The sequence below is a fragment of the Crocodylus siamensis genome, chromosome 5, assembly GCF_052110815.1.
Source record: "Crocodylus siamensis isolate JL-2025a chromosome 5, ASM5211081v1, whole genome shotgun sequence".
Lineage (NCBI taxonomy): Eukaryota > Metazoa > Chordata > Crocodylia > Crocodylidae > Crocodylus > Crocodylus siamensis.
The window spans coordinates 46,496,897-46,521,640 of NC_143399.1; the positions used below are offsets into that span (position 1 = coordinate 46,496,897).

General features: G+C 44.4%; 1 protein-coding gene across 1 annotated transcript in view; it reads right to left on the minus strand.

Moving 5' to 3' along the window:
- Window positions 1-3,105: 3,105 nt before the first annotated feature.
- Window positions 3,106-24,744, minus strand: part of ADCY10 (adenylate cyclase 10) — a 73,341-nt gene continuing 51,702 nt past the window's right edge. The window contains exons 28-37 of the mRNA XM_090049747.1: window positions 24,208-24,386; window positions 22,904-23,060; window positions 21,937-22,141; window positions 21,757-21,853; window positions 20,253-20,368; window positions 19,199-19,316; window positions 17,835-18,030; window positions 15,649-15,837; window positions 8,178-8,395; window positions 3,106-3,695 (exon numbers count right to left, since the gene is read on the minus strand). Of these exons, the coding sequence (XP_089905873.1) occupies window positions 8,219-8,395; window positions 15,649-15,837; window positions 17,835-18,030; window positions 19,199-19,316; window positions 20,253-20,368; window positions 21,757-21,853; window positions 21,937-22,141; window positions 22,904-23,060; window positions 24,208-24,386 (1,434 nt within the window). The 3' untranslated portion in view covers window positions 3,106-3,695; window positions 8,178-8,218. The remainder of the gene's footprint in view (window positions 3,696-8,177; window positions 8,396-15,648; window positions 15,838-17,834; window positions 18,031-19,198; window positions 19,317-20,252; window positions 20,369-21,756; window positions 21,854-21,936; window positions 22,142-22,903; window positions 23,061-24,207; window positions 24,387-24,744) is intronic.

A 24,744-nucleotide genomic window follows, 5' to 3' on the forward strand; every position in this document is an offset into this window, starting at 1 on the left:
GCAACCCTGCGTCGAGCAAGTCTATCGGCACCATTTTTCCATCGGTTAGCATTTTTTAGCAATAAAGTATTTTTTAATTAAGGTATGTACATTTTTTTTTAGACATAATGCTATTGCACACTTAATAGACTACAGTATAGTGTAAACATAACTTTTATATGCACTGGGAAACCAAAAAATTCGTGTGACTCACTTTATTGCGATATTCGCTTTATTGCGGTGGTCTGGAACCGGACCCACAATATCTCCGAGGTGTGCCTGTATTCATTTTACAGTTTGGCCACAAGATGGCTCTGCTGCTTTCTCAAATTCTTTGTGCCCCTTCAGCAAACACTAGCCTTAGGGTGCTTGAATGTGGTCATGGGTCTCTTTAGATCAATCTATTCTTTGCTTCGTTTTGCATCCTGCAATGCAACATGGTCATTCCCCTAACTATTTTGCACATTACATGTCTAAAACTCACAATTGCTCAATGGGCTACTACCAGAGATTCTGGTTTTCTCTGATTTTCTTCAGATTTAAAAAAGTAACCCAACATCCACATTTTCTATAATCAAAATGAAACACCACTAATTAATGTATTATATATATGGATGTTGGGTTACTTTTTTAAATCCAAAAATTGGGGAGGGTTTATCAGAGAAAACCAGGATCCCTGGCTATTACAAATACAAGATGCTAGAGGGCACCTCATAACAATTCTATCCTCCCAACCTCTTACTACTAAATTACAGCAGGGGGCACTTGTGACATGCCAAATGTACCATCTACTTTATGTGATAATTTTTACATAAGGTACATAATTAAATACTATAAATCCCATAATTGGAATGTGTATTGCAATATCTTCTGTGTAAAGTTGAGTAAAGTTGTATAATTCATATTTTAATCAATATCCAGTTTTTATTATTTTTATTATGATGATTATTATTATTAACAGGTTTATTATTTAAAGTATTATTATCAATGAAGTAAAGTTTGTTTATTGTTCAAATCTGCTGTGTGTGCTTCTCATTATGTTCTTCCTTGAACAAGATGCTCAGCCAGACATCTGGCTTGATCAAGTTTGTGGGGTGCTGTTTTGCTATTGTTGCTGCTTTAACTCTGCCCTTGTACAGCAGCCAGTTTGGGGGTGAGTTTTTTTGCAGGTCCAAGCTGATCCAGCCCCTGTTTGTGGCAGATGATTACACAGCAGCCCCAGAAAACGTATTGGGGGAGTTCCCCTTTTTTTTTTGCAAGTGGACAAGTGAGAGAGTATTTTCCTCCGATTATGTGGGTTGCTGTTTAGATAGGGATGGTGATTACGCTCATTAGCAGGATAACACTCATGCTCTTTCCAATTCATATCCCAGAATTCATTATTTTTATTGTGGAATCCCCTTATTACAAGCCCTTTATTATTATGGCTACTTACGTTTATTGACTTTCCAATCCATTCATTCATGCCTTCACCCACAAAACTTTTGAGTTGCTGAGCAGACACCTTTGTGCTGCTAACCCTGAACTGGGACTAAACACCACCTCTCCAAGCCTCCCGTTTTCATATTTATATAAACCATGGGAAGTCACCCAAATGATGTCCTGCCTCCCCACCTGCCTTCCAGTCACCAGAGATTCCGCAGTCCCTGCCCAGTCAGATGGGCAATGGCCTCAGTCTCCAGATGCAGCAATTCATCTTCTTCAAATGAGTCCAGCAGATTGAAAAGTTCCATCATCATGGTGTGCCTCGAAGATGAAATACTGTGGCAGTATTCTATTAACAGGTTCATCATACCATATGCTGCATGTACCATCATGAGCATTTCCTCCTCAAGCAGCTGAGTTGTTCACTCCGACCTTTTCAGGGCCTCCAAAATCAGCTGGTTGTCTTTGCTCAGTCAGCTAGGAGTGGACAAAGCCATGTTATTTGGAACCAGAGAACAGACGCAGACAGTTTGGTCTGCTAAGCGGGGCCCAGGTTACACAGGGCTGTAGTATAGGCCTATTAGCATTATAACAGTCATGCTATTTATGTGCCAATTCCTGCCCATCAAAGGTCATGTTACTCTAAGACCTGCTTTGATTACCTGGCTACAGCATCACCCTCTTTTCCATCCCCTCATCGACCCAACTCAGATCTTGCTAACAACACATACTGTGTGTGCAAGCCCCGAAATCACACTAGGCTATATATGTGTTCATATATTTCATAGATTTTGTAGACAGTAGGGCTGGGAGGGACCTCACAAGATCATGGGGTTCAGCCCCCTGCCCAAGGGACAGGAAGTTAGCTGGGGTTGTACCCCCTGCAGGCCCTGGGGACTGAATGATGAAGAATGCTGGCTTGGTTAATGAGACACTGTATTGGGGGGAGGGGGTAGAGCACACCCCTTCAACCACAGCTTGACTGGCTCACAGTCTGCATTCCACTTTATTGCCCTTGTCTCACTTTTGGGGTTCCCACCTCTGGCCCTGGCATGCCATCACAGTCCAAACTTTGGGTTTGTTAAGCAGGCAACTTTCTGCAGCAACCTGAATTCTAATGGTGCTGACACCCTGGGGTCAGCCCCAGCCCCTACCTTTAACTCCACTGTACAATGTCTCATTGGCCAAGCTAGCATTCTGCATCATTCATTCCCCTGGGTTCACTTTGGGGGTTTGCACCTCTGGCCCCAGGATGCCCTCATCATCCAAACTTTGGGTTCACTGACCAGGCAAACTTCTGCAGTGTACCCTGGATTCTGATGACACTGCCACCCCAGAGTCACCCCCAGGCCCTGGCTCTACCCCACCCCTCCATGCAGTGGCACACCAGTCTCCCACCCCCCACACTCCAGATGGAAAATGGCCAGTCTCCAAAGTGGCCAGATGTCCTTTTCCTTCCACTCTCTTCCCCCATAACCCCATCAAAGCAAAGAATTCAGCAATGTCTGCCATGAGCAAACCCACTTGCCTCCTCCTACACCCCCTCACCTCCCCATGCCCAATTCCAGTATAGTCAATGCACCGATCTGATACATTTGCTTGAACCAAACATTTTATTGAATTTCCACAAAAACTCAGCAACACAGCTTCACTCAACTTTAACAGCGAACTTTAGAAGGTTTTACTTTGTCCTACAGAACACATTCTCCACCTGCAGTAGCCATAATGCGTGCTACCAGGCAACTTCTCACAATAGCTCCCCTACCACTGGTTGCTTAAATGTCTAACCCCGCACCATGCCCTGCTTGCCCCTGTCTAGATCTAGTAGCTGCTCTCACTTCTTTCAGTTCTTGAGCCCAAGAATCACTGAAAATTTCACCCACTGTTTCACAAATATTGTGGCGCATGCAGGCTGCCACTATGAAAGTGGTGATGTTCTCTGGCTCTACCTCCAGCCTGTAGTTCAGTGACCTCCACTGGACTTTTAGGCAGCCAAAGGCACATTCAACACAGATGCGGTATTTGCATAGGTAATAGTTAACAGTCTGCTTTTGCCAGTCAGTCACCTGCCCTCCCATATGGCTTCATAAGCCAGGGCAGGAGTTGGTAAGCCATGTGTGCAATGATGGGCGGTGGCGTGGAAACATCCTGGATCACAACATCCTCCAGTCCTGGGGCATATTGGCCTTTCTCCATCTTCCCAGGCAGCAGCAAGTTTCAAAAGACATGTGCATCATGAACACTTCCAGCCCAGCTAGTATAAATGCTAGGAAATCTTCCGCAGTGATCCACTACAGTTTGGAAAAATCACCAGATGAAATCTCTTTCTGTTGATGAATGACCGGCTCTTCTGGGATGATGACTAGACTGGAATGTGCGTGCTAATTCTTCCATGCAGTTAGGGAACAGTTGAGACAGACACGCATTGTCCCTATAAATCCATCCCACCCAACCACCCACCTACAACAGCCATAGATTCCTGCAGGGGTAGGAGCGCTGGTTTGACCACTAGGCCTGACTTCCGCCATCTCAACACTTTCCAATACCATCTCCCCACCCCCATTCTTGTCCCACTTTCTCATACATCATTATTCACTCTTGTACTCATTCACAGTGTGGTGATGCTCCCACCACCCACAGTGGTCATTGTTCATCTACCCACTGTGGTCATGCTTAGCCCCACCCCCCCTGCCATCACTGCATCAATTTCACACACCCCTACCACCAGCCACTGCTTTGGGACCAAGACTGAGAGTCAGACTGTCAAACATTGGTAAGTTTCTCATTTGTGGGGTGCTTTGGGGCATGGAACCTTGTAAACCACTGTTTAGGGTACATTTGTACATCAAAGCTAACTGCTGACTCTCAGTTCCCCTTCTAGCTGTGCCTCGCCTTTCAATGTCCAGTGCTTTGACCCAGACCCCAACACAAGGCTATGGATTGCGACAACAAATGGGAATTTTTACAAAAGCATGGGGAAAATGTCCCTTATAAAATATGCTGTAGGACAGGAGTTTTCAACCTTTTTTCATAGTTTCTAGGGTCAGAAGAGACCTGAGCAGATAGTTTCATAGTTTCTAGGGTCGGAAGGGACCTGAGCAGATCATCTAGTCCGACCCCGTGCCATGGCAGGAAAGAATACTGGGGTCAAACGACCCCAGCAAGATGTGCATCTAACCTCCTCTTATCATCGAGTCCAACCCCCTGCCATGGTAGGAAAGAGTACTAGGGTCAAACAACCCCAGCAAAGTGATTGTCTAGTCTTGTCTTAAAGACCCCCAGGGTAGGAGCTAGCACCACTTCTCTTGGAAGTTGGTTCCAGATCCTAGCCACCCTGACCGTGAAGTAGCACCTCCTGATATCTAGCCTAAATCTACCCACTGCCAGCTTGTGACCATTATTCCTAGTCACGCCTGGTAGCGCTTGGGGGAACAGGAACTCCCCCAGTGCCTGCTGGTCCCCTCTGACTAGTTTGTAACAGGCCACTAGATCCCCCCTCAGCCTTCTCATGTGGAGACTGAACAGGTTCAGGTCCCGTAGCCTCTCCTCGTAGGGCCTGCCCTGCTGCCCCCTAATCATGTGAGTGGCCCTCCTCTGGACCCTCTCCACGTTGTCCACATCCCTCCTGAAGTGGGGGGCCCAGAACTGGACGAAGTACTCCAACTGTGGCCTGACCAGTGTCACACAGAGGGAAAGGATCACCTTCTTGGACCTGCTCATGATGAATCTGTGGATACTTGACAAGGTGCGGTTAGCCTTCCTGACTACGTCCTCACATTGTTGGCCCGTGTTCATCTTGGAGTCGATAATGACTCCTTTTCTACTTCTGTGCTGATGAGAAGGGAGTACCCCAGCCTTTAGGTATACTGCTGGTTCTTCCTCCCCAGGTGCAATACCTTGCATTTGTCACTATCGAAACCCATACTGCTCTTATCTGCCCACCCTTGTAACCTGTCCAGATCTAATTGCAGCCTGTACCTCTTCTCTAGCCTGCCCACTTCTTCCCACATCTTAGTGTCATCCATGACAATATATATTACCACTGACAGTGTCTCTAAAAAGCAGGGGGTGCTGCAAGACATTGAAAATCTAGTATAGGGAATTTTTAATCTCAAGATATGGCTGGGCGGGCAAAATCAGGAAACAGCGAGAGGGACACCTAGGTCTAAAAGTGTCAGGAAGACCAAGAAAGACAGGGGTCCGCAACACTGAACTTGACACCAGCAGTACCTAGCAGAACGCAATGTCAGGGACCATTTTTGAATATGTATAGCTGAAAAGCGCATTTACCAGCACTGAGGGAAATGGATCCATAAAAACGGTTGTGTGTGGTAGTTTAGATCAGGAAACATTAAGAGGCAAAACAGGGTCTGTCAGTATCAAGAGCAACGATTAAGACACAGGGTCAGCAGTGTCAAACTGGACACCAGCAGTACACAGAGGACACTATTGTCAATGCGTTTCAGTAAGGAATGCTTGTTGTTTTCCCGCAAGAGGATTTCCCGTTAAAAAATGTGGGGCTTGTGCTCAAGGGTGCCTGGCATAGTTCAAGCTGCGCACTCTTCAAGACACCAACACGCTTTGTAGCTTGAGGTAGAGGACATTTCAAGTCTACTAACAGAAACAGGATTCAGTCCAAAAAATGCTTTTAATTAAATTAAAAGCACTTATTAAGGAGCAAGGAATGATCCGTAGGCAGAATAACATTGATCTGTGTCAGGCTCCCATGTCGGGCTCTGCAGCAACACCTGCTCTGAAAAGGCATACGTTACACAAGACAGCTGACAACTAAATTACAAAATACATGAAATTACCAGACATACAAAAAGCTAGAACTCTTGGTTCCGAAATGATACCTTTTATTAGATCAACTGGAAAATGGCAAGAAAATTGTCCTTTTCTGCAAGCTTTCGGGATCAAAGTCCCTTCGTCAGGTTCAGCATTCAGCATCTTCCATGTTTCTGGGGTGTACTTGGTAGCCGTGTTGGTCTGAGACAAAAGGACATACAAGTACACCCCTGAAACATGGAAGATCCCAAATTTTAGCCAATTTTGGATTTTAAACTTCATCGCAGAACAACAAGGAAGTTTCTTCACCTCCCTGCCTGCCATCTGACACCTCCAGGGAAGGAATTCTACCTGATCAACACAAAGAGCTATTCAACACAGCTCACAAAGACACTCTCATGGACCCAAAGGGACAGCCTTCCATCTTCAGCTCCCTCTGTGCAAAAATGAAGTTTATTTCCTACTAATGGGGATTTTTTACTATCTTGTACCATCTACACTTTTTCCAGAGCCTGACGAAGGGACTTTATCCTTTTCTGCAAGCGTTCGGGATCAATTTTCTTGCCATTTTCCAGTTGGTCTAATAAAAGGTATCATTTTGGAACCAAGAGTTCTAGCTTTTTGTATGTTTTTTTGTCTCAGACCAACACGGCTACCAAGTACACCCATGAAATTACCAGTGAATTCAAGAGGCACTTGGTGGCCAAGGGCTGTCAGAACACAAAGTGGTGAATTTACCTGTATACGATATGTACATGTGACAGAATTGTCATGATAAAACTAAGCTTCCTGGAACAATTTGCCATGATCAAATTAAAATACATCGGAGGTTGTCTAACGCCACGATCAGACAAAATCTGCCATGAAAAACACATGCACGTTTACATGGTGACGCCATGACAATTTTTCATCACTCTTCGTCACATGTACGTAGTCAAATCATAATGTGGACAAGCACCCAAGGTAGGCAGAAAACAGGGTAGGATGGCACCCTGTCACCTCATTTGTGAATTTCTGAGCATGAGCTACCCTTACATTCAGTTTACAGATTGGCCACAAGGTGGCTCTGCTGCTTTCTCAAATTCTTTGTGCCCCTTCAGCAAAGGCTATCCTTAATTTATGATGAAGAAACACCACAGGTATACTGCTTTGACCCCTTTTTGGCCTTCTAAAGGACTTTAAAAAAACCTAAAAAACCCATTTTCTACTTTTTTACATTTATTTTTAGAACAGTGATAGCTTAAAAAAACCATCCTGAGGCCCCAAAAAATTAACTCTGCTTTGCTGCCCTTGCAGAGCTCTTTGGGGATCAGTTTTGATCATTGCTGTTCTGTTGGCATCTTTAGAGATTCAAAATTTCAATGACAAGTTTTCCCATCACGTCAGTTTCTCAGTAAATCACATGCAGGGATTTCAATATTTGCCTTCAACTTCCCCTCTTCTTTTCCTTTGTTTCCATTCAGAAACTAAAGGTGGAGACAGCAGCAGCAGCTACATCCCTGAAGCAGAGCTGAAAGCAGGTGAATTGGAATCTTCACCGACAGGCTAGCTCTTCATCCAAAGTAGTATGTATAAGAAACTACATCTATTTTATTAATTTACAATTATACAAACAGCACCATCTGGGGATATCCTGGAGATATCCTAAAGTTTTGTGTTGGGTGGGCATTTCCATTAGCTATTTAGAGAATTTGAACATTGGTCCTAAGTGAACTAAAATTAGAAGATATATAAAATTATTTTTAATTTCTATTTCAAAATGAATTAGACTTACTGCCTATGCCCCTAGATTCTGTTCAAGAAATAAATTACTATAAAAGACTGAGATCCTGCTGAGTTTATTAAACAGTGCTGATAAATGCTCTTAAGAACACAACAGCTAGACCATACTGCCTAAATTTGCCAAAGGAAAAGATGGGCAAAAACAGGACTTTGCAGAGAACATGCATTTCCATGAGTGGTAGAGAAACAGTGTATGTGCTTACTGGTTTGGGCAGTGCAGGCTATTTGAAGAGGCCACTTCATGTTACTTATCTTCTGGGAAAGGATTGTCTACATCCAAAGCAGGTGCCCTCATGAGGTATTTGGTCCTATGGATCTTTCTAATTTCTGCATCTGACAGGTCTCCTTCCCATGTGGGAAAGTCCGGAGCTGTCTTCAGCCATAAGTCTTCCATCGGCTCTCTTGCAGTAAACCACCACTCCTACAAAGAACAAAAGGAAAGTAAGACACAAGAAGGAAAATGGATCTCCAGGGGTTGTTTTTCTATGGTGTTCAAGAAGGTTGGTAAAAGTCATGCTAGTTTTTCTTTTTGTGTGCCTGCATGATCTGCACTGCACAGGAATGAAGAGGGATTAGGAAAGCACCAATTTAATCCTTGGGTATGACTTGGCTTAAGAAAGTATTTGGTACTACTAGTCAAGCAAGCACAAATAACTTCCCCCTGAATGCTGGTTGTGTTGTTGGGAAGTGCAACCAAGGACTACCACCTCCTTTTCCTGCCTGTCTTCCTGTTTGTCAGAGGGAAAGCAACCCTCCCTTGCCAACCACTCTGTTCTGCTTCTTCTAACCCACTAGGAGGATGGCTAAGAGGGAGTAAAGGGACCCTTTAGATGAGTGGCTTTGGCTTGAAGATTTACTCTTACTAACACTACAGAGACAGTATAATGGAAATGCATGTATCAGAGATGTATCTTTGTACAGCAAAGTTTATGGCAAGGTATTTATCTCAGAATACAAAATCCTCAGAGGTGGTAAAACTGCATCTCCAGGGACATTTGTACACGACACAGGACTTCTTATTTACGCCACTGCAACTGCATTTGTGTTTGCACAAGCAGGATTTCTCGCTGCTTTAAAAGTCTTTTTCGCATGTTAAACTAAAGCTGCTAGGACATAGTTTAGTTTATGTCACCACCACATACGTCATCATACCTATGGATTTGGGGCATGTAAACACCTGGGACTCAGACTTGTAATTGCTTTCTTTTGCCACCAGGTGGTGATTCCCTATTTCTGTAGTTCAGGCCTTCTGCCAATAGGTACCCTATTATTGCTGCTATTATTTTTTTTTTGTTTTCAGCTCCTGACCATCCCTCCCTCCTCCTACTCCAACAGCTGACTGCAAGCAGCCAGGGCACAGTGCGGGGGGCATCTCTAGTAGTTACCCTAGCACCGAATACTTTATACAGAAATAAGTAAAGAAATGGAGGAGCCAGTTGCCAGTTACTGTTGTATACTATCCCATGGTAAACTGTTCTCCTTGTTCGCAGCAGAAATGGAATTGCTAGTGTGAGGGTGATACTGCTCCTGATTGTAAGGGCTGGCCCCAAACTTGTCTTCCAAAGTTTGTGGGGGAAGGTACAGAGAGCTTGAACAGGATCTTGCCAGGGTAGTCAGGACAGAGGCTATGTCCATGGGAATCTGGAAAACCTCTCCAAAAAACATATTTCAAATCCCTTCCTTATCCTTCTCACATGTCCTTGTAAAGCAAGCAGTTAGTTGTTTGCTTTCCCAGCTATCTATTTTTTTCCCTTCTTCCAGTGGTGAAGAGACAAGGTGTATTTCTGGCTGGCTTCATTCTGAAAAGCCAGGATTAGGTCTCCCTTGACCTTAATGCTGCCTGCTTGTTCTGCACTGATACAGTTCCTTCTTGTCTCAGTACGAGACAGAACTGCATATGGGGGGCAGGGGGAAGAGGGGTGGCGACAGAAGGTCCTGGTAAAACAAACTAGATTTAAGTCTGTCTCCATACTAACTCCATAGTGCAATTTTTAGGTCAGGTTTTTCACTATGAGAGACAAACATATCAATTTTGCTTAGCTTCTAAATTCTAAACTACAGGCAGTCCTTGGATGTACGACACAATTAGTTCCTGAAAACCATGCCTTAAGTCGAAATGTCGTAACTCATAACTGATTTTCCCATAGGAACAATGTTATAAATGGGGGATTGATTCCTGAACCAAGGCCCAATACCCTATTTTCACCAAAAATAACCCAGAATTTTGCATTAAATCAATTATAGATGAGTAACATAGCTACATTAATGTATTTGTATTGTAAATAGCAATCATATTGATTTGGAAGGACTTCTTTCTTATGGGAAGAGCGCTCAGCCAAATCCAAACAGTCAGAAAGCTTTCTGTTGTGCGTGGATGAACTCTATCTGACTCAAGAAGTCTACCGGCTGACGAGAGGTAAAGCACTGCTCGACCTGGTGCTGGCAATAGGGGACAACCCAAATCAGCAACCTAACAATTGAAGGGAAGCTGGGTGACAGTGACCACAAGCTGATCATTTTCACCATCTGCCACAAAGCTGGCAAGTCAGTCAGCAATACAGAAGTCCTTGACTTCAAGAAAGCTGACTTTGACAAGCTCAGGAGGCTTGTCAGTAAGATCCTAAGGAAACATGACCCAAAGTGGAGGGCAGTTCAAGATGAGTGGTTGCTTCTCAAGGGAGCTATCCTGCATGCACAAGCAAAGTCTATCCTATCATGGAGGAAAGGCAGCAAAAGGACACGGCAGCCCCCTTGGCTCTGCAGGGAACTGGCGGACCTCCTGTGTCTAAACAGAAAGACCTACAAAGGATGGAGGACTGGATCCACCTGCATGGAGGAATATTCTGCACTGCTCCAGATCTGCAGGGAGTGAACCAGGAAAGCCAAAGCTGTGACTGAACTCCAACTAGCTACAAGTATCAAGGACAATAAAAAGTCCTTTTTTAGATATGTTGGGAGCCGGAGAAAAAGCAAGGCCAACATTGAACCCCTGCTTAACCAGATGGGACAACTGACAACCAACGCCTAGCAAAAAGCCGACTTGCTAAATGGGTACTACGCATCAGTTTTTCACCAGTACCAAGGCATGCCCCTGCCCATTATGGGGCAGGAAGGCCCGGGTGAGGGAGATTCTTTACCCTTCATTAATGCTGACCTTGTGAAGGAACACCTTGAGAGGCTGGATACCTTCAAGTCAGCTGGCCCTGACAGTTTACACCCCAGGGTGCTCAAGGAGCTGGCGAGCATCATAGCCCAGCCCCTGGCACGGGTCTTTGAAAACTCCTGGTGTTCTGGTGAAGTGCCTGAAGATTGGAAGAAAGCCAATGTGATGCTTATCTTCAAGAAAGGGAGGAAAGTAGATCCAGCTAACTATAGGCCCATCAGCCTGACCTCTATCCCAGGGAAGGTCTTAGATAAGATCAAAGAGGCCATTCTTAACAGACTGGCTGATGGCAACATCCTGAGGGATAGCCAGCACAGGTTTCTTACAGTAGGTCTTGCTTGACCAATCTCATTTCCTTTTACGACCAGGTGACCTATCACCTGGACACAGGAGAAGAGGTTGATGTCATATAACTTGACTCTAAAAAAGCTTTCAACCTGGTATCCCATGATCGCCTCTTAGCAAAACTGGCCAACTGCAGCCTCAGCTTCACCACAATCCACTGGCTGGGGAATTGACTCCATAGTCAGACCCAGAAGGTGGTAGTTGATGGAAGTCCATCGTCATGGTATGCTGTGACCAGTGGGGTCCCTCAAGGCTCTGTCCTTGGGCCTATACTAGTCAACATCTTCATTAATGATGTGGACGTTGGTATCAGAAGCGAACTGGCCAAGTTCGCTGATGACACCAAACTTTGGAGTAAAGCGTACATAACCTGAGGACTGGAGGGCAATCCAGGCTGAGCTGGACAGGCTCAGAAAATGTGCAGGTGAGAACCTGATGGTGTTTAATACTGAAAAATGCAAGGTTCTCGATGCTGGGAAGAAAAACCTGCAGCAACCTTATAGGCTCAGCAGTGCTACGCTGGCTAACACTACAGACGAAAGGGACTTGGTGGTTATCATTGACCACAAGATGAACATGAGCCATCAATGTGATGCTGCAGCTAGTCAAGTGAGCAAAATACTGGCTTGCATCCATACATGCTTCTCAAGCCAATCCCAGGATGTCATTCTCTGGTTGTACTTGGCCTTGGTGAGGCCGCAGCTGGAGTACTGCGTCCAGTTTTGGGCTCCACAATTCAAAAAGGATGTGGAGAAGCTTGAGAGAGTCCAGAGAAGAGTCACACGCATGATCAGAGGTCAGGAAAACAGACCTTGGTGAGAGGCTGAGAGCTATAGGACTCTTCATCCTGGAAAAGTGCAGGCTCAGGCACGAGCTGGTGGCTGCGTATAAGTTTATAAAGCATGCTCACCAGGATCTGGAGGAACGTCTGTTCACCAGAGTGCCCCAAGGGATGACAAGGTCAAACGGTCACAGACTAGACCATTTCAGGCTAGACATAAGGAAGAACTTCTTTACTGTCCACACTCCTAAGGTCTGCAATAGGCTGCTGCCAGAGGTGGTTCAAGCACCTACTTTGAACACCTTCAAGACACATTTAGACGTTTATCTTGCTGGGATCCTATGAACCCTGCTGACTTCAGGCTCCTGGGGCAGAGGGCTGGACTTGAAGATCTTCCGAGATCCTTTCCAGCCCTAATGTCTATGAAATCTTTGAGGTGACTTTCTGGACTTTTTGAAGGGCTCTTGGTTGGACTTTTGAAGGGTTCTTGCCTGGAGTCTTCTCAGGAGTTTTGGCTGCAGGTTTTTCTAGAGTCTTGCCTGCTTTCTTAAAGAAAACATCTGAGGATACATAGACAGATGTTCTCCAGGGAGATGGGTGATGCAATAAACTTGTCCACTGGCATAGCACTACATCAGAAAGTCATAACAAGGTGTCAATTTATAAATGTAAGTGCCGTTTGTTGCAACTCGAAACATCTTAAGTTGAGGACTGCCTGTATAGCCTACAGTTATAATCTGCCTCAATGGAAAAGAAAATAAGATCTACCAAGAAAAGTGAGGAGGTTTATAGTACATGAAAAATATTCTGATATTGCCTCACAAGAACAGATTAAAATTAGAGCAGGGATTATCAACCTGCTTGACCTGACAGTGGTACTTTTGCTTCCAGAGCCAGTGGTGACTACTGTATCTCATTTATTCTACAGCTCCCTTGGCTATCATCACATGGCCCATGTGCTTTGTCTGCACAGATTGTTGTGGTCAAGCACCTGGTACCATGCACTGGTTTTCTACTGGTTTACTTGCACTGCAAGTTGCCAGTTGGAAACATATTCCAAATGCTTTGGAGTATCTAATAGCTTTGAATCAGCTATTAGATAACAGCACCAAAAAGCCCCACTGAAGCACCTGATTTATACAGATGCTGTGGAGTCAGGCTGAAACAACGCACTGCTTCTTCTGGTAAAGTGCTTTTGTGGGGGATAAGGGGATGTTAACATCCACGGGCAGCCCCTTCTTTCCACAGTTCTCCCAATAGTGCTGTTTTTCAAGCTATTACCTGCTCCCACTCAGCCTAGTTGCAAGTAGTAGGTTGCAGCTACTGCCCTGAGATAGCTGCTCATCTGTCTACTCCAGATCCAAGTATAATTTACACTGGTGTACAAAAATCATGTAAATTACGTAAGTGTAACTGGCACATATTCAAGCCCTGCAATTTGCACTGGCAACAAACTAACCACTAACTGTGATGCCTGTATACAGCTTCATTCAAAATTGCTACCATCAAGGAGCAAACTGTAGCCTGTGTTCAGAGAACAACCAATCACAAAGCCATGTTTCTCGGGAATAATGTGTTCTATACAACGAATGGTACTAAATTATTAACAATATTGGATATAGTATTGTTTACATCTACAACCCTTAGAGGCAGCCCAGTTATATCCAGGTAAGTCCTAAGTATGCAGTACTACTAAGATATCTGAGGGTCTTAGGCTGTGTCTCACTTCCCAGGCTGGGAGATATTGGGGTGCATTTATACCTACGCTTTACTGTAGAGCTGACTAATTAGCTCTGCAGTAAAGCATTACCATCTACACATATATCTGTATTAGGGCACAGTAAACTAATTAACTCCGCTGGGTTATTTGACCCCAGCAGTCTTTCCTGCCCAGAGCAGGGGAGCTGGACCCAATGATCTCACAAGATCCCTTCCAGCTCTAAGTTTCTGTGAAAGTGTGTATGTAAAATAGTACTGTACTTGCTCCGGACAGCAGAGTAGTTATGTGCACCAAAACACCTGTGTAGACAGTGACCAGGGATGGCTGGGGCACAAGGGTGCTACAATGTGCCAGATAGCCCCACACTGTATCACCTTCATGCCCCAGCCAGCCCCTCCATAGCATGTTTACTGCTACATGCTAATGGCACATTTAGATATGCTCAATAGCAGTACTTGTCAAGTATGGGCTTGTTTGTTTTTTAATGTAACTGGGGACTTGAAGGGGGTTTTTTTTGTTTGTTTGTTTTTAAATGTAGCTGCCCCATAAGGTAATCAGTAACACAGTTCATGGAATTCTGAAGGGGTTGTATTTCACACTGTGGGAAGGAAATCCAAGCGATGTGGGTCAATAAGTATATACAGTGGTGGGTGAAGGATCAAGTGCCACTTCCATTTCTTCCTCTGTGCCCTATCCTAAATGCCACACTATCCCAGGATGTTTGAAATATATCACAAATGTCAGTGGAAGTTAGTACCTACATGGGCTTAGAACGTGCATCAGTTCATCCAGGATTTGGATCATCTGCTTTCATAGATTTCATAGATATCAGGGCTGGAAGGGACCTCGGGAGATCATCGAGTCCAGAATTCACGATCCTTCCCTTTGCTTCTCTACATAGCAGTTACTGAAATGCTCCCAACTCTACTTTCTTTCAAGGATTCACAAACCACTTTCAAGAGAACATGTCAGCTAAATTCTAGGGCTGTGTGTAGATAAAACAAGGGGCATGTATGCATGACACTTTAAAGCAGGTTAAACACTTTTGCACTGCTTTAATGGTGTTGGCGTTTGCATGTGTCAGTGGTGTATTACACATTAATTCCAGCCACAGTAGCAAATTCGGTGGCATAATGTGCCTTAAATGACTTGGGGTGCAGCAAACTAAAACTTGCTGACCTACAGCTGCGGAGTGAAGCACCGGGCTCTGTGCAGCTCAGGGGCTCTGCAGGAAGCCCGTGCAGGCAGCCTGGCAGCAGCCCAGGAAGGTAGGCTCTGCCCCTCTCCCCCCACACCCCCAAGAAGCGGTGAGCCTGAATTTCCCCATCCCCCACCGAGCCTGCTTGCCTGAGCTGCAGGGGGGCCCAGTGCTTGCCTCTGCAGCTGCAGTGCCCCCCAGGACCCTTGAGCCAGGTGCCTGTAGGCGAGTGCTGCCTGCAAGGGGCCACCACTGCCACAGAGGGAAGCACCAGCCCCACCCTGCAGCTCAGGGACCACTCTGCCTGCCGGCAGCTTGCCCTCCCCTCCCCTGCATGACATGGGGGTTTAAAGGGCTCTAAATTGAAGTGGTATTTTTAAAAACCCACCACTTCATTATAGGGTCCCCATGTCATCCACACACACCCTAAGAAAAGAGTTTATAGATTACCCATTTTTGGAACTTACATCGCTTATCTCCAGCCAGGACTTCTCCAAGATGTTACCATACATGTCGCTGACTTCCAGCCCTTTCTCCAGGTAGAACTGACTCTGCTCTTCATCACCCAACATCAGAAAAACATAGGCTTTCAGGTGGTAAATCCTAGCATAATAGATAGGGCTTGTACAGCATCGAGAGAAAACTTCTTCCAAGGTCTAACAAGAAAACATTTTAAAGTCATGTCAGAAGAAAGCCCAAGAGCTTTGAGACATACCATATTACAGCACAGGTATCTCCCTGAGGAGACAAACCAATGGAAGCAGGAATGAAATATAGTCCAAAAAGGATTCAGATTGCTTGGATTCATCTCTGTCATGCTCCTAAGCAGAACTCTGCAACTCGGCTACCCAAAAGTCTTTCTTCCCATCTTCAAGACAATTCCCTTTTGGGAATATTCATGAGCATAGGAACCTGCACTCCATTCAGTTGATTGCAGGCTCCCTGTGTCCCAACTCCTGCTTGCAGGGAGAATCTAGAAGCATAAGATGAATGTGGTGGGGAGCCACTGTGATCTTAATAGCACGTTTTTCTGTTTCCTTGCAACTTCAAAATATTCCATTGTGGTTTGTTCACCCAAACGATATGCAATAATTACTGACTCTCAAAATATACAACCCAAGTGCAATATTAACAAACTATTGCTGTTATATAAGAGATAAACCCCATTTGTTGAGTCCCCCATTGATTTCTGGGTTCTAACATCATCAAACTCAAGTTTCTGTCTTCCCTATAAAGATCAACAGTATAGAACAGGGGCATCAAGCATACGGCCTGTGGGCCAGAACTTTTCCATCTCAACCAACGGTAATGCAGCAGGCTACCAGAAGTTGGCGGGGCATGGCAACTGGAGCATGTCCTGCCACAAAAATTGGGGGCCCTGGACCCTGATGGACATTGCCATCAATGTCAGGGGGCAACCAAGGGCTGTACAGACACAGCCCTCACTTACCCTGCTGCTGCCTGCCCCTGGACCATACTGCCACCCATTCCTGGACCCACACTGCTGCCTGCCACTAGATCCATGCCTCTGCCCTTTCCTGACCCCATAGTGCCACCCAATCCCCCACGCATGTCGTTGCTTGACCCCAGGTGCACACTGCTGCCCACTCCTGAACCCACTCAGGCTGCTGCCTACATCTGGATCCGCACTACTGCCTGCTCCCCCACCACCACTGCTACCCAATCCCCAACCAGCATCACTGCCTGCTCTCCCATCCCTGGACCAAGGCTGCAGTCTCTGGACCCAGATCCACTACAGCTGCTGCTGACTCCACAGATTTGGCCCAGGAGAAGCCCTGTGGTCCGGATTTAGCCAAGGGCCCATAGTGAGTTTGACGCCCCTGATATAATTTAACCATGGAGTACAAAAATTGTGATCCTCCTCACCCCCCTAGAAATATACAAATCTTTGCAAAAACATAAATATACACACGCACATATGTGTATATTTATGTTTATATATTGTATATGTTATATGTAGCTATATAAAACCGTAAATACACATGCACACATATGCTGGTGTGTGTGCATCTGTATGTGTATATACACATACATATATATATATATATATATATATATAGAAACATTGGTAAAACATTATACAATAAAAGCTGTGTTAACCGGCATTTAAGTAACCGGAATGCTCCACTAACCAGAATTTCTGGCTGGCTGGCCAGCCAAACACAGGGAAGGGGGTGGGGGAGCTCTCTCTCAGTGGCCCCCGCCACCCACCACCCTGCACTGCTGCTGCTCCTCATGCAGCCGCCGCCACCCCCCATGCCACGTGTGGCCAAAACACCCTGCCTCGGGTAACCGCAATTTTTAGATAACCAGCACCACCCCCTTACCTCACTCTTGCTGGAGAACAAAGCTTTTAGAGAGAGAGAGAGAGAGAGAGAGAGAGAGAGAGAGTGTGTGTTAGTCAAATATTATATATGTTTGACCAATTTCCACTAACTATGCCAAAAATTGAAAGTTTTTATATTGTTTTATAAGTTGCTCTCCATTGACCCCCATGTCTGACATCCCTGATCTTTGGATGAGGTTTACTGTATCTAGCCCCAATACAAGATGATGTTAGTCTACCACTGTTAGAATATTACATTTTATAGGATTTCCCCACAACATGAACTGCCCCTTCTCTCTCTCTCACCTTTAGCACCCTGGTACGTGTCTCTCGGACCTTTTGAGGTTTAATCTCAGCATGGTTATGTAGCTGAAGGATGTGACACTCCAAGAAACTGCAACATCCATGAGCAGCAAAGAGCGAGGCACTAGTTCTCCTCATTAACCGTCTGGCCTTTTCAAAAGGCTCTCGGAAGTTGTCCCACTGCTGAAGTCTGGCAAACCTATATCAACAAGAGAGAAATCTGTCAGATCAGAGATCAGATTATTAGACCATCACCTCAGGAACAGCTTTCAGCCTTAATCAATACTTTTTTTTTCAGAAAAAGATAAAAAGCCCATGCTGTGAAATGCTGTATATTGGGAAAAGAAATTTCATCCTAACCCTTGCAATGAAGTATGAGACTTGATTACCAACGAAGTAGTGTAAAGCCAGTATGTCTTTTCATGCCAGAGCTGTACAAGGTGTCTAACATGATGACTTGAATTTTCTTGTTAAGAAGGCTTTCAGGCCTGGTCATCTGTGTATCCAGATTTGGTGGTCTACATCACATTTTTGGTTACCTTGGTGGCCAAAAATGCCACTTACACCTGAATAAGGGCTCTGTGGAGGCAATGTCATGAAGAAGTAGCCCATTGATAGAACCTCTCCTGAGTCACCCAAAATATAGTAGAAGAGACTTAGCTAAAATACTCCCTTTATTGTGCTAATGGGGCAGCAATGCTGCTTCCAAACCAGAAGGTAATATAGGGAAGATGGATGGAACAAGGTGTGAAAAAGTGATATCCCTACAATTGTAGACCAGAAAAAAAATACAAAAAACTAAAAGCAAAATAAGAATGACTCGGCTATTGCTGGGCTAGGTTTTATGGTGGATATTAAGATAGAAATTCAGCTACTAACAGGAAGACACTGCTCAGGAAATCATGCCCTGTTAGTCTGGGAGATACTGTGCTAATAGCTGTGTTCAGCTTCCGAGAAAGCTGAAGGTAAGCGAGAAATTTCAGGAAGTCTGCATGGATTCAGTCTGAGCCAAGTGCTTTGGCAGTTAATAAATGTGTGATGCGTGCATTCCCGAAGACTCCACAGAAGACTTCCACAGTGGTAAAGAAAAAAGAAGCATAACCAATAAACAGCCACCACAATGGTCCTTCCATAATTATAGGTGAGCAGAATCCCACACGATCTAACTTAACCACTCTGAATCTTATCAAAATACCGGATCAACCATCTGATTTCAATGAAGTCATTTCTGGACAAAGGGCCTACTCAACAGGAATGCTGTTGATGGCACTCAGCCCAAAGTTTCCAAGTTCCAAGCTACTACTGGGCAAAATAGAAACTAAACCCATAGCAGGGAAAAGCAATTTTGAGGAGACTTTGTACATTACCAAATGGCCAAGGATGAGTACAGTCCAAGCATTATGCCACTCTGAGACATAAGGATACAGTTTGTTTCATTTTGCTGTACAAATTCCAGGCACTCTTTAAATGGCTTATATGACCACCCTGTAAAAGAAATTTGCATTAGAGAAGTAATCTTTCCCTGAAACAGTTGCATGTCTCCTTGCTCTGATGCTGCCAGATTGGACACTGGTAGTCAAAAAGAGTAGCTGACTTTCCTACTAGATGATTAATTCAGAGATCAATCAAAATCTAACAGAAAAATTGCAAAGCTGAGGGCTTACTTGGCACTTCTGACTGTCAGAGGTTCTGCAAACATAACCTAGAGCAGAAAGATAGACCCAGTGCTGGGCAAAAAAGTATTGTGCCAACAACTTTTTACTGTGGTAAAAGGTTATTGTACAATTCTACTCAGTACTACTGGGAACACCAGCTCTGGATAGTCTGGTCTAGCAAGTAGGACTGTTCAGGACCTAACTGGAGACACCATTATACCAAGAAAAATATGCATTAGCCAACATGGCTATCTTTACTTGTTAACTGATGCAGGTTATACTGGTAAAAGCACTTGCATACCATGAGGATTTTGCCAGTTTAGGGACACCCTTATAGCTATGTTGGCAAAGATGCACACACACACACCCCGTTAGAAAATTGGCACTTTCTTGGGGCTGGAAAGCAGGGTAATTGGGACAGGCACCAGGAGGCATTCTTCCATTCTGACTGGAGAGCCAAGTTAAAGGAGGCTTTCTGGCCAACTTTACATCCTCCCATCTCCCACAATTAGACTCCAAATAGTGTGCGATAGCATTCAACCATGTCAAACTTCACACAGAGATGAATATCCCTTCATTTAAGCTAGAACACCTTTTTTCTGAAACCGTTTAGCCCCTTACTTCAAAAACTAACCATTTCAATTGAAATAAAAGTGAAAAATGCCAGACTGAAGCCCCCATTTTTGGTGACCATCCCTGACAAGGAGACAGAAGAACTTTGCAAAGCATGTTGCTCACTGTGATCTTCCTCATCATCAGTACTTACCAGCATAAAGCAAGAGATCTAGACAGCTTGAAAAAAAACAAGCCCGTGCAAGGATCTTCTCCTCTCGAAAGGCCAACTTCTCCAGCCACTGCAGTACTTGCTTACATTCCTGGCTTCTAGGGAGAAGCACAACAAGGAGCCATTGTGGAGGGTTACTGCACAACCCAAGCAGAATCAGAAGTGCTATTTCCTCCTTGTGTCTTTATTCCACCATTTCTCTTCCTTTATTCATGCCTTATCCTCTGTTTTCCCATATACTTCTCTATTCATCAATCTATCCTACTTTTCCATCCAAGGTAGGGGTGTGCGAAACAGGCTGTATTCAATCTGGATTTGGATTTGAGTCAACGAATCTAAATCTGCAGATTTGACACTGATTCGAAGAATAAGCAATTCAGCCATAGACACAGCTTTAAATGTTTTTTCTACATACCTTGAGATAACAGGAGCAGCTTGTGATCGCTGTGATGCTGGGTTAGGTCGAGTGTCCCACAGGAAAATGGGGTGGTCCCCCGCATGCTTGCCAGCAAACCCAGAAGTAAACCAGAAGTACTTCCAGTCCACTTCTGGGTCCGCCAGAGAGCACACCGGGGGGCCCCCCCGCATCTCCCCAACTCAGTGACCCTGAATGCACCCCTCCCAGACCCAGGAGGCACCAGTCACTGAGATAGGGGTTGCAGGAGGACCCCCTGCGTGCTGCCTGACAGACCTGGAAGTGGACCAGAAGTGATTCTGGTCCACTTCCGGGTCTGCTGGTGAACGCACTGGGGAGCACCCCACACTCATGTGGGACGCTCCATCTGCCCCAACATCTCAGTGTGCATGAGCCACTTGGTACCTTGAAGTATGTAGAAAAAACATTTAAAGCTACATCTATGTCTGAATCGCCAAATCTCTTCGAATTGATTTGGAAGGTTCCAATTCAATTTGGAGAGATTAAAGGGTCTCCTGATTCACTTCAGATTTGGAGATTTGGCCACTGAACTGAGCCAAATTGAATCAGGGACTGAATCTTTGCACAGCCCTAATCCAAGGTTCTTTGAACAACAAGCGTATCAAGAAGAGTTTCAGTATACCAGCCCAAAATGCAAGACTTGGAATTGCCAGTGATTGTCTACCAGCTTTCAAAGTCTTCCCCAACATTCAAAGTCTCCAAGTATGCTTTTATCTGCGAGGACCAGAGTGACCAATCTATCCCTGCAGACAAATGTGCTGTAGAGCAAACAAATATGTGATCAGGAAGCCACTGTAGCCCACAGAATGTAGTAGTTGATGAGATTAAGAATATGGAATAACCCTTTTACCTGCTGGAGAAGGAAGAAAACAAAAGGTGACACATGATCCGTCCCAGTCTACATGACCAAGACTCATAAACCCCAAGAGTAGAGATATATACTTCTCTTTGCAGGAGGAAAAGATTTCCCTGAGAAGGAAAATGCCAGCCAAGCCAAACAAAAGCCAAACATCAGCTTGTCCATATAGGAAAATAAGATTTATCTAATACCTCATGCTCAGAAAGAGGGATTGGAAAAGTACGCTAAGAATCATATAGTCCTGGTTGTGTTTCTTCAGATGCAAACAGATTTCATGGGCTCGATAGCCTGAGGAGAAAACACGCATAATTAAATGTTTCACTCTTAACTGTGACAAGTTCTCAAACAAAAAATGATGTCAGAAGACTTACCTAATTCAATTGAAAATGGCAGGCTACCTAAACAGTGCTTTATATAGGCCAAAGACTGTGCTAATTTAATGGTGGTTAATAGCCCTCCTCCAACCAGCTTTAGGTGAGAGCTACGTTGGATCGCCATCAACTCATATTTCATCCAGTCATCTTGGCAACCAATTGTCTGGCAGCAAAGTGCATATTCTATGTAAGATGAAATGATCTGAAATATTCCAAACAAGAAAGCCTGTGAGCTTGGACCTGTAGATTAGAACATTCTGTCAAGTATTACCTGACACCAGCCTAAAGGGGACTGGATAAAATCTCCAGATCCCTTTTTTCAATTTCCCTTACAGTTGCTCACCATTAAAAAGTTTATAACTGCTACCAAAGTTTATTAGGGTCATTTTTACCAAAGTTTATTAGGGTCACATCTAAAGGCAGCAGTCAGGATTGTCCTACTATTATGCTTGGTACCATACAGGCACAAAATATATATTTGTATAAAAAATTAATAGCTTAAAAATTGAAGGCAACAAAAACAGATGGACGGACATACAGAACTACCTGAATTTCAGGCCAAATCTTTTGGGAAGTTCAAAAATGTCAGTGAATTTTCATTGTCACATTATCATATCTCTGTTATCTCTGTTCTTGCCAAAGATAAAAGTGTTGAAACATCATAAGAGAGTTTACAGCCATCTTAATTACTGGCAGAGAAAGAAGCAAAACATGCCACAAAAATCACAAGCAGGCTGGTTTTCCATGACATTTTTAGCCCTAGAAGCTTGGATGACTTGAATAGCATTCACAGAAAAAACTGGATTCATTGGGATTTTACCCCAGGCAAAGCCCTTTAGACATTACATGTTGGTCCAGAGCCAATGTAAATTAGGTCTCAGCTCCTCAGTCCCTTTACAAAAGAGTGTGCCCTAGCAGTTAGAAGCCAGGGCATACTAGTTATTTTCTTCTCTTTAGGGCTCACCTGGTGCTCATCCTCTGATTCCTCTGCTGAGTTCACACTCATGAGTGCTGCTAGCTGAGAAAACTTCCTGCTGGTGTTAGCAGAGTCCTGGCTGAAGATCTGCCACAGTAAGGAAAGGCAGTGGTTCTGCTGATACAGACAAGCTAGTTTCTTCTCCCTGTTGCACCACAGACATTTTTAGGCAGAGAAGGTATTAGCAGCCCCAAAATCTAACTATTGTAGCTTATCAAAACAGAACAAAGAAAGCAGTCAGAAAGCTCATCTGGGCTATTCTACATCCTCCTGAGAGGGGAGGCAGCCGGGAGACTGTCAGGGGCAGGTGAGGGAAAAGGAGCAAAGCAGGAGGAGGAAAGTTGAATCTTTGGAAGGCTGTATGCTATCAGTGGTGCTAGAAGCAAAAAGGGTGATGACTCAGAGGCTGGGGTACCAATGTACGTGTAACCATGAGGAGAAGGCAGGAGACAATTTTGCCCCACAACGTCCAGCTCAGAGAAAGACAACAGTGCCCCCCTTCCCACACCTTGGCGTGGCTGACAAGAGGCGGAAGAGAAGATGAGGCTGCTGTATGGACCCAGGCCACAACAGAGCAGCACTTCAGTTCCAGATAGATGTTGCCCCCTGCAGCTATGACCCCAGGCTGCAGCCTGATGAGCATCTTCCTTATCTAGGCCCCAAGCCTGTAGGTTCATGTTAGCATAGCAATGAAGGCCTTAGCCAGGGCACAAAGGGGCAGCTGTAATTGAGGCAAAAGCATCCCCTTTGTCCCTCCACTATTATCTGTTCTGGCTGTGCTACTTGGTTCCAGTGGTTGTATGACTTACTTTGAAGCTGTTACAGTTGGCCCAGGATCACAAAGGCTGAGAACTACTGTCCTGTATGGGTTGTACTAGCACTTATCAGGACTGGGTAAGTTAAAGTATGTTTCCCATATTGATATATGAGCGTTCCCTTTGAATGACTGGTTAGCAAGAAGAGTCAGTTTTAATCTGCCTTTAAACTGTAGCAGTTTGTATAAAATATCCTCAATAGTCTAGCCCTGTTTTTCAAAACAATTGCCTCGCTCTTGCATACTGTACCACTGAAGAGTGTAGCTATTCATAATTCTCCCTTTGTCATTGTATCTAAGCATTTGTGTTTAAAGTTTCATTCCTGCAAAGGCTTAAGTACAATCTTACCATGAAGTATGAGAATTGTTCAAATACTTCATGTTAAGCACATGCATAAGTATTTGCAGTATTAGGACCTAAATAGTGTCCCAGGGTAAACTCTACCCAACCCAATTTTACTCCAATTCTGCTTCCTACCCAGTATTGCTAGGATGCGGACAAGGCTGGTTCTTCTGTTGAGATGCATGCTTTGACATTTCAGTCACAGTCTTAAAAAAGACTCCAATTGAAGTAAGTGGGAACTTCCTGCCAAGTAAACTCAAAGCCTTCTTGAACATTTTCTTTGCCAGTTTCATTTGGCCCATATTATAGCACACCTGTAGAAAGGTACAAACAATAAAACAAGGACTGTAACGCTGTCTTTCAACTGCACTAACAGAAGCTGTTGGCCGTCAGATATCATTTTCTATACCTAGCACTGGGACAAAAAAAAGCAGACACCAAATACCATATTTACTCAAGTATAAAATGAGTTTCCCCCGCCCCCCCATCAGCATGGGGGGAAAGCTCCTCATCTTACATTTGCATACAAGGAAACCTCATTAAATGCACCATCTGCAGCATGTGCTCATAATGGAAACAAATTATGCAGTTGATTAAATGCAGCCAACACTGACTATGACTGTAAAACATACAACCTGTATTAGACAATTTTTTTTACAAAAATATTTGTGT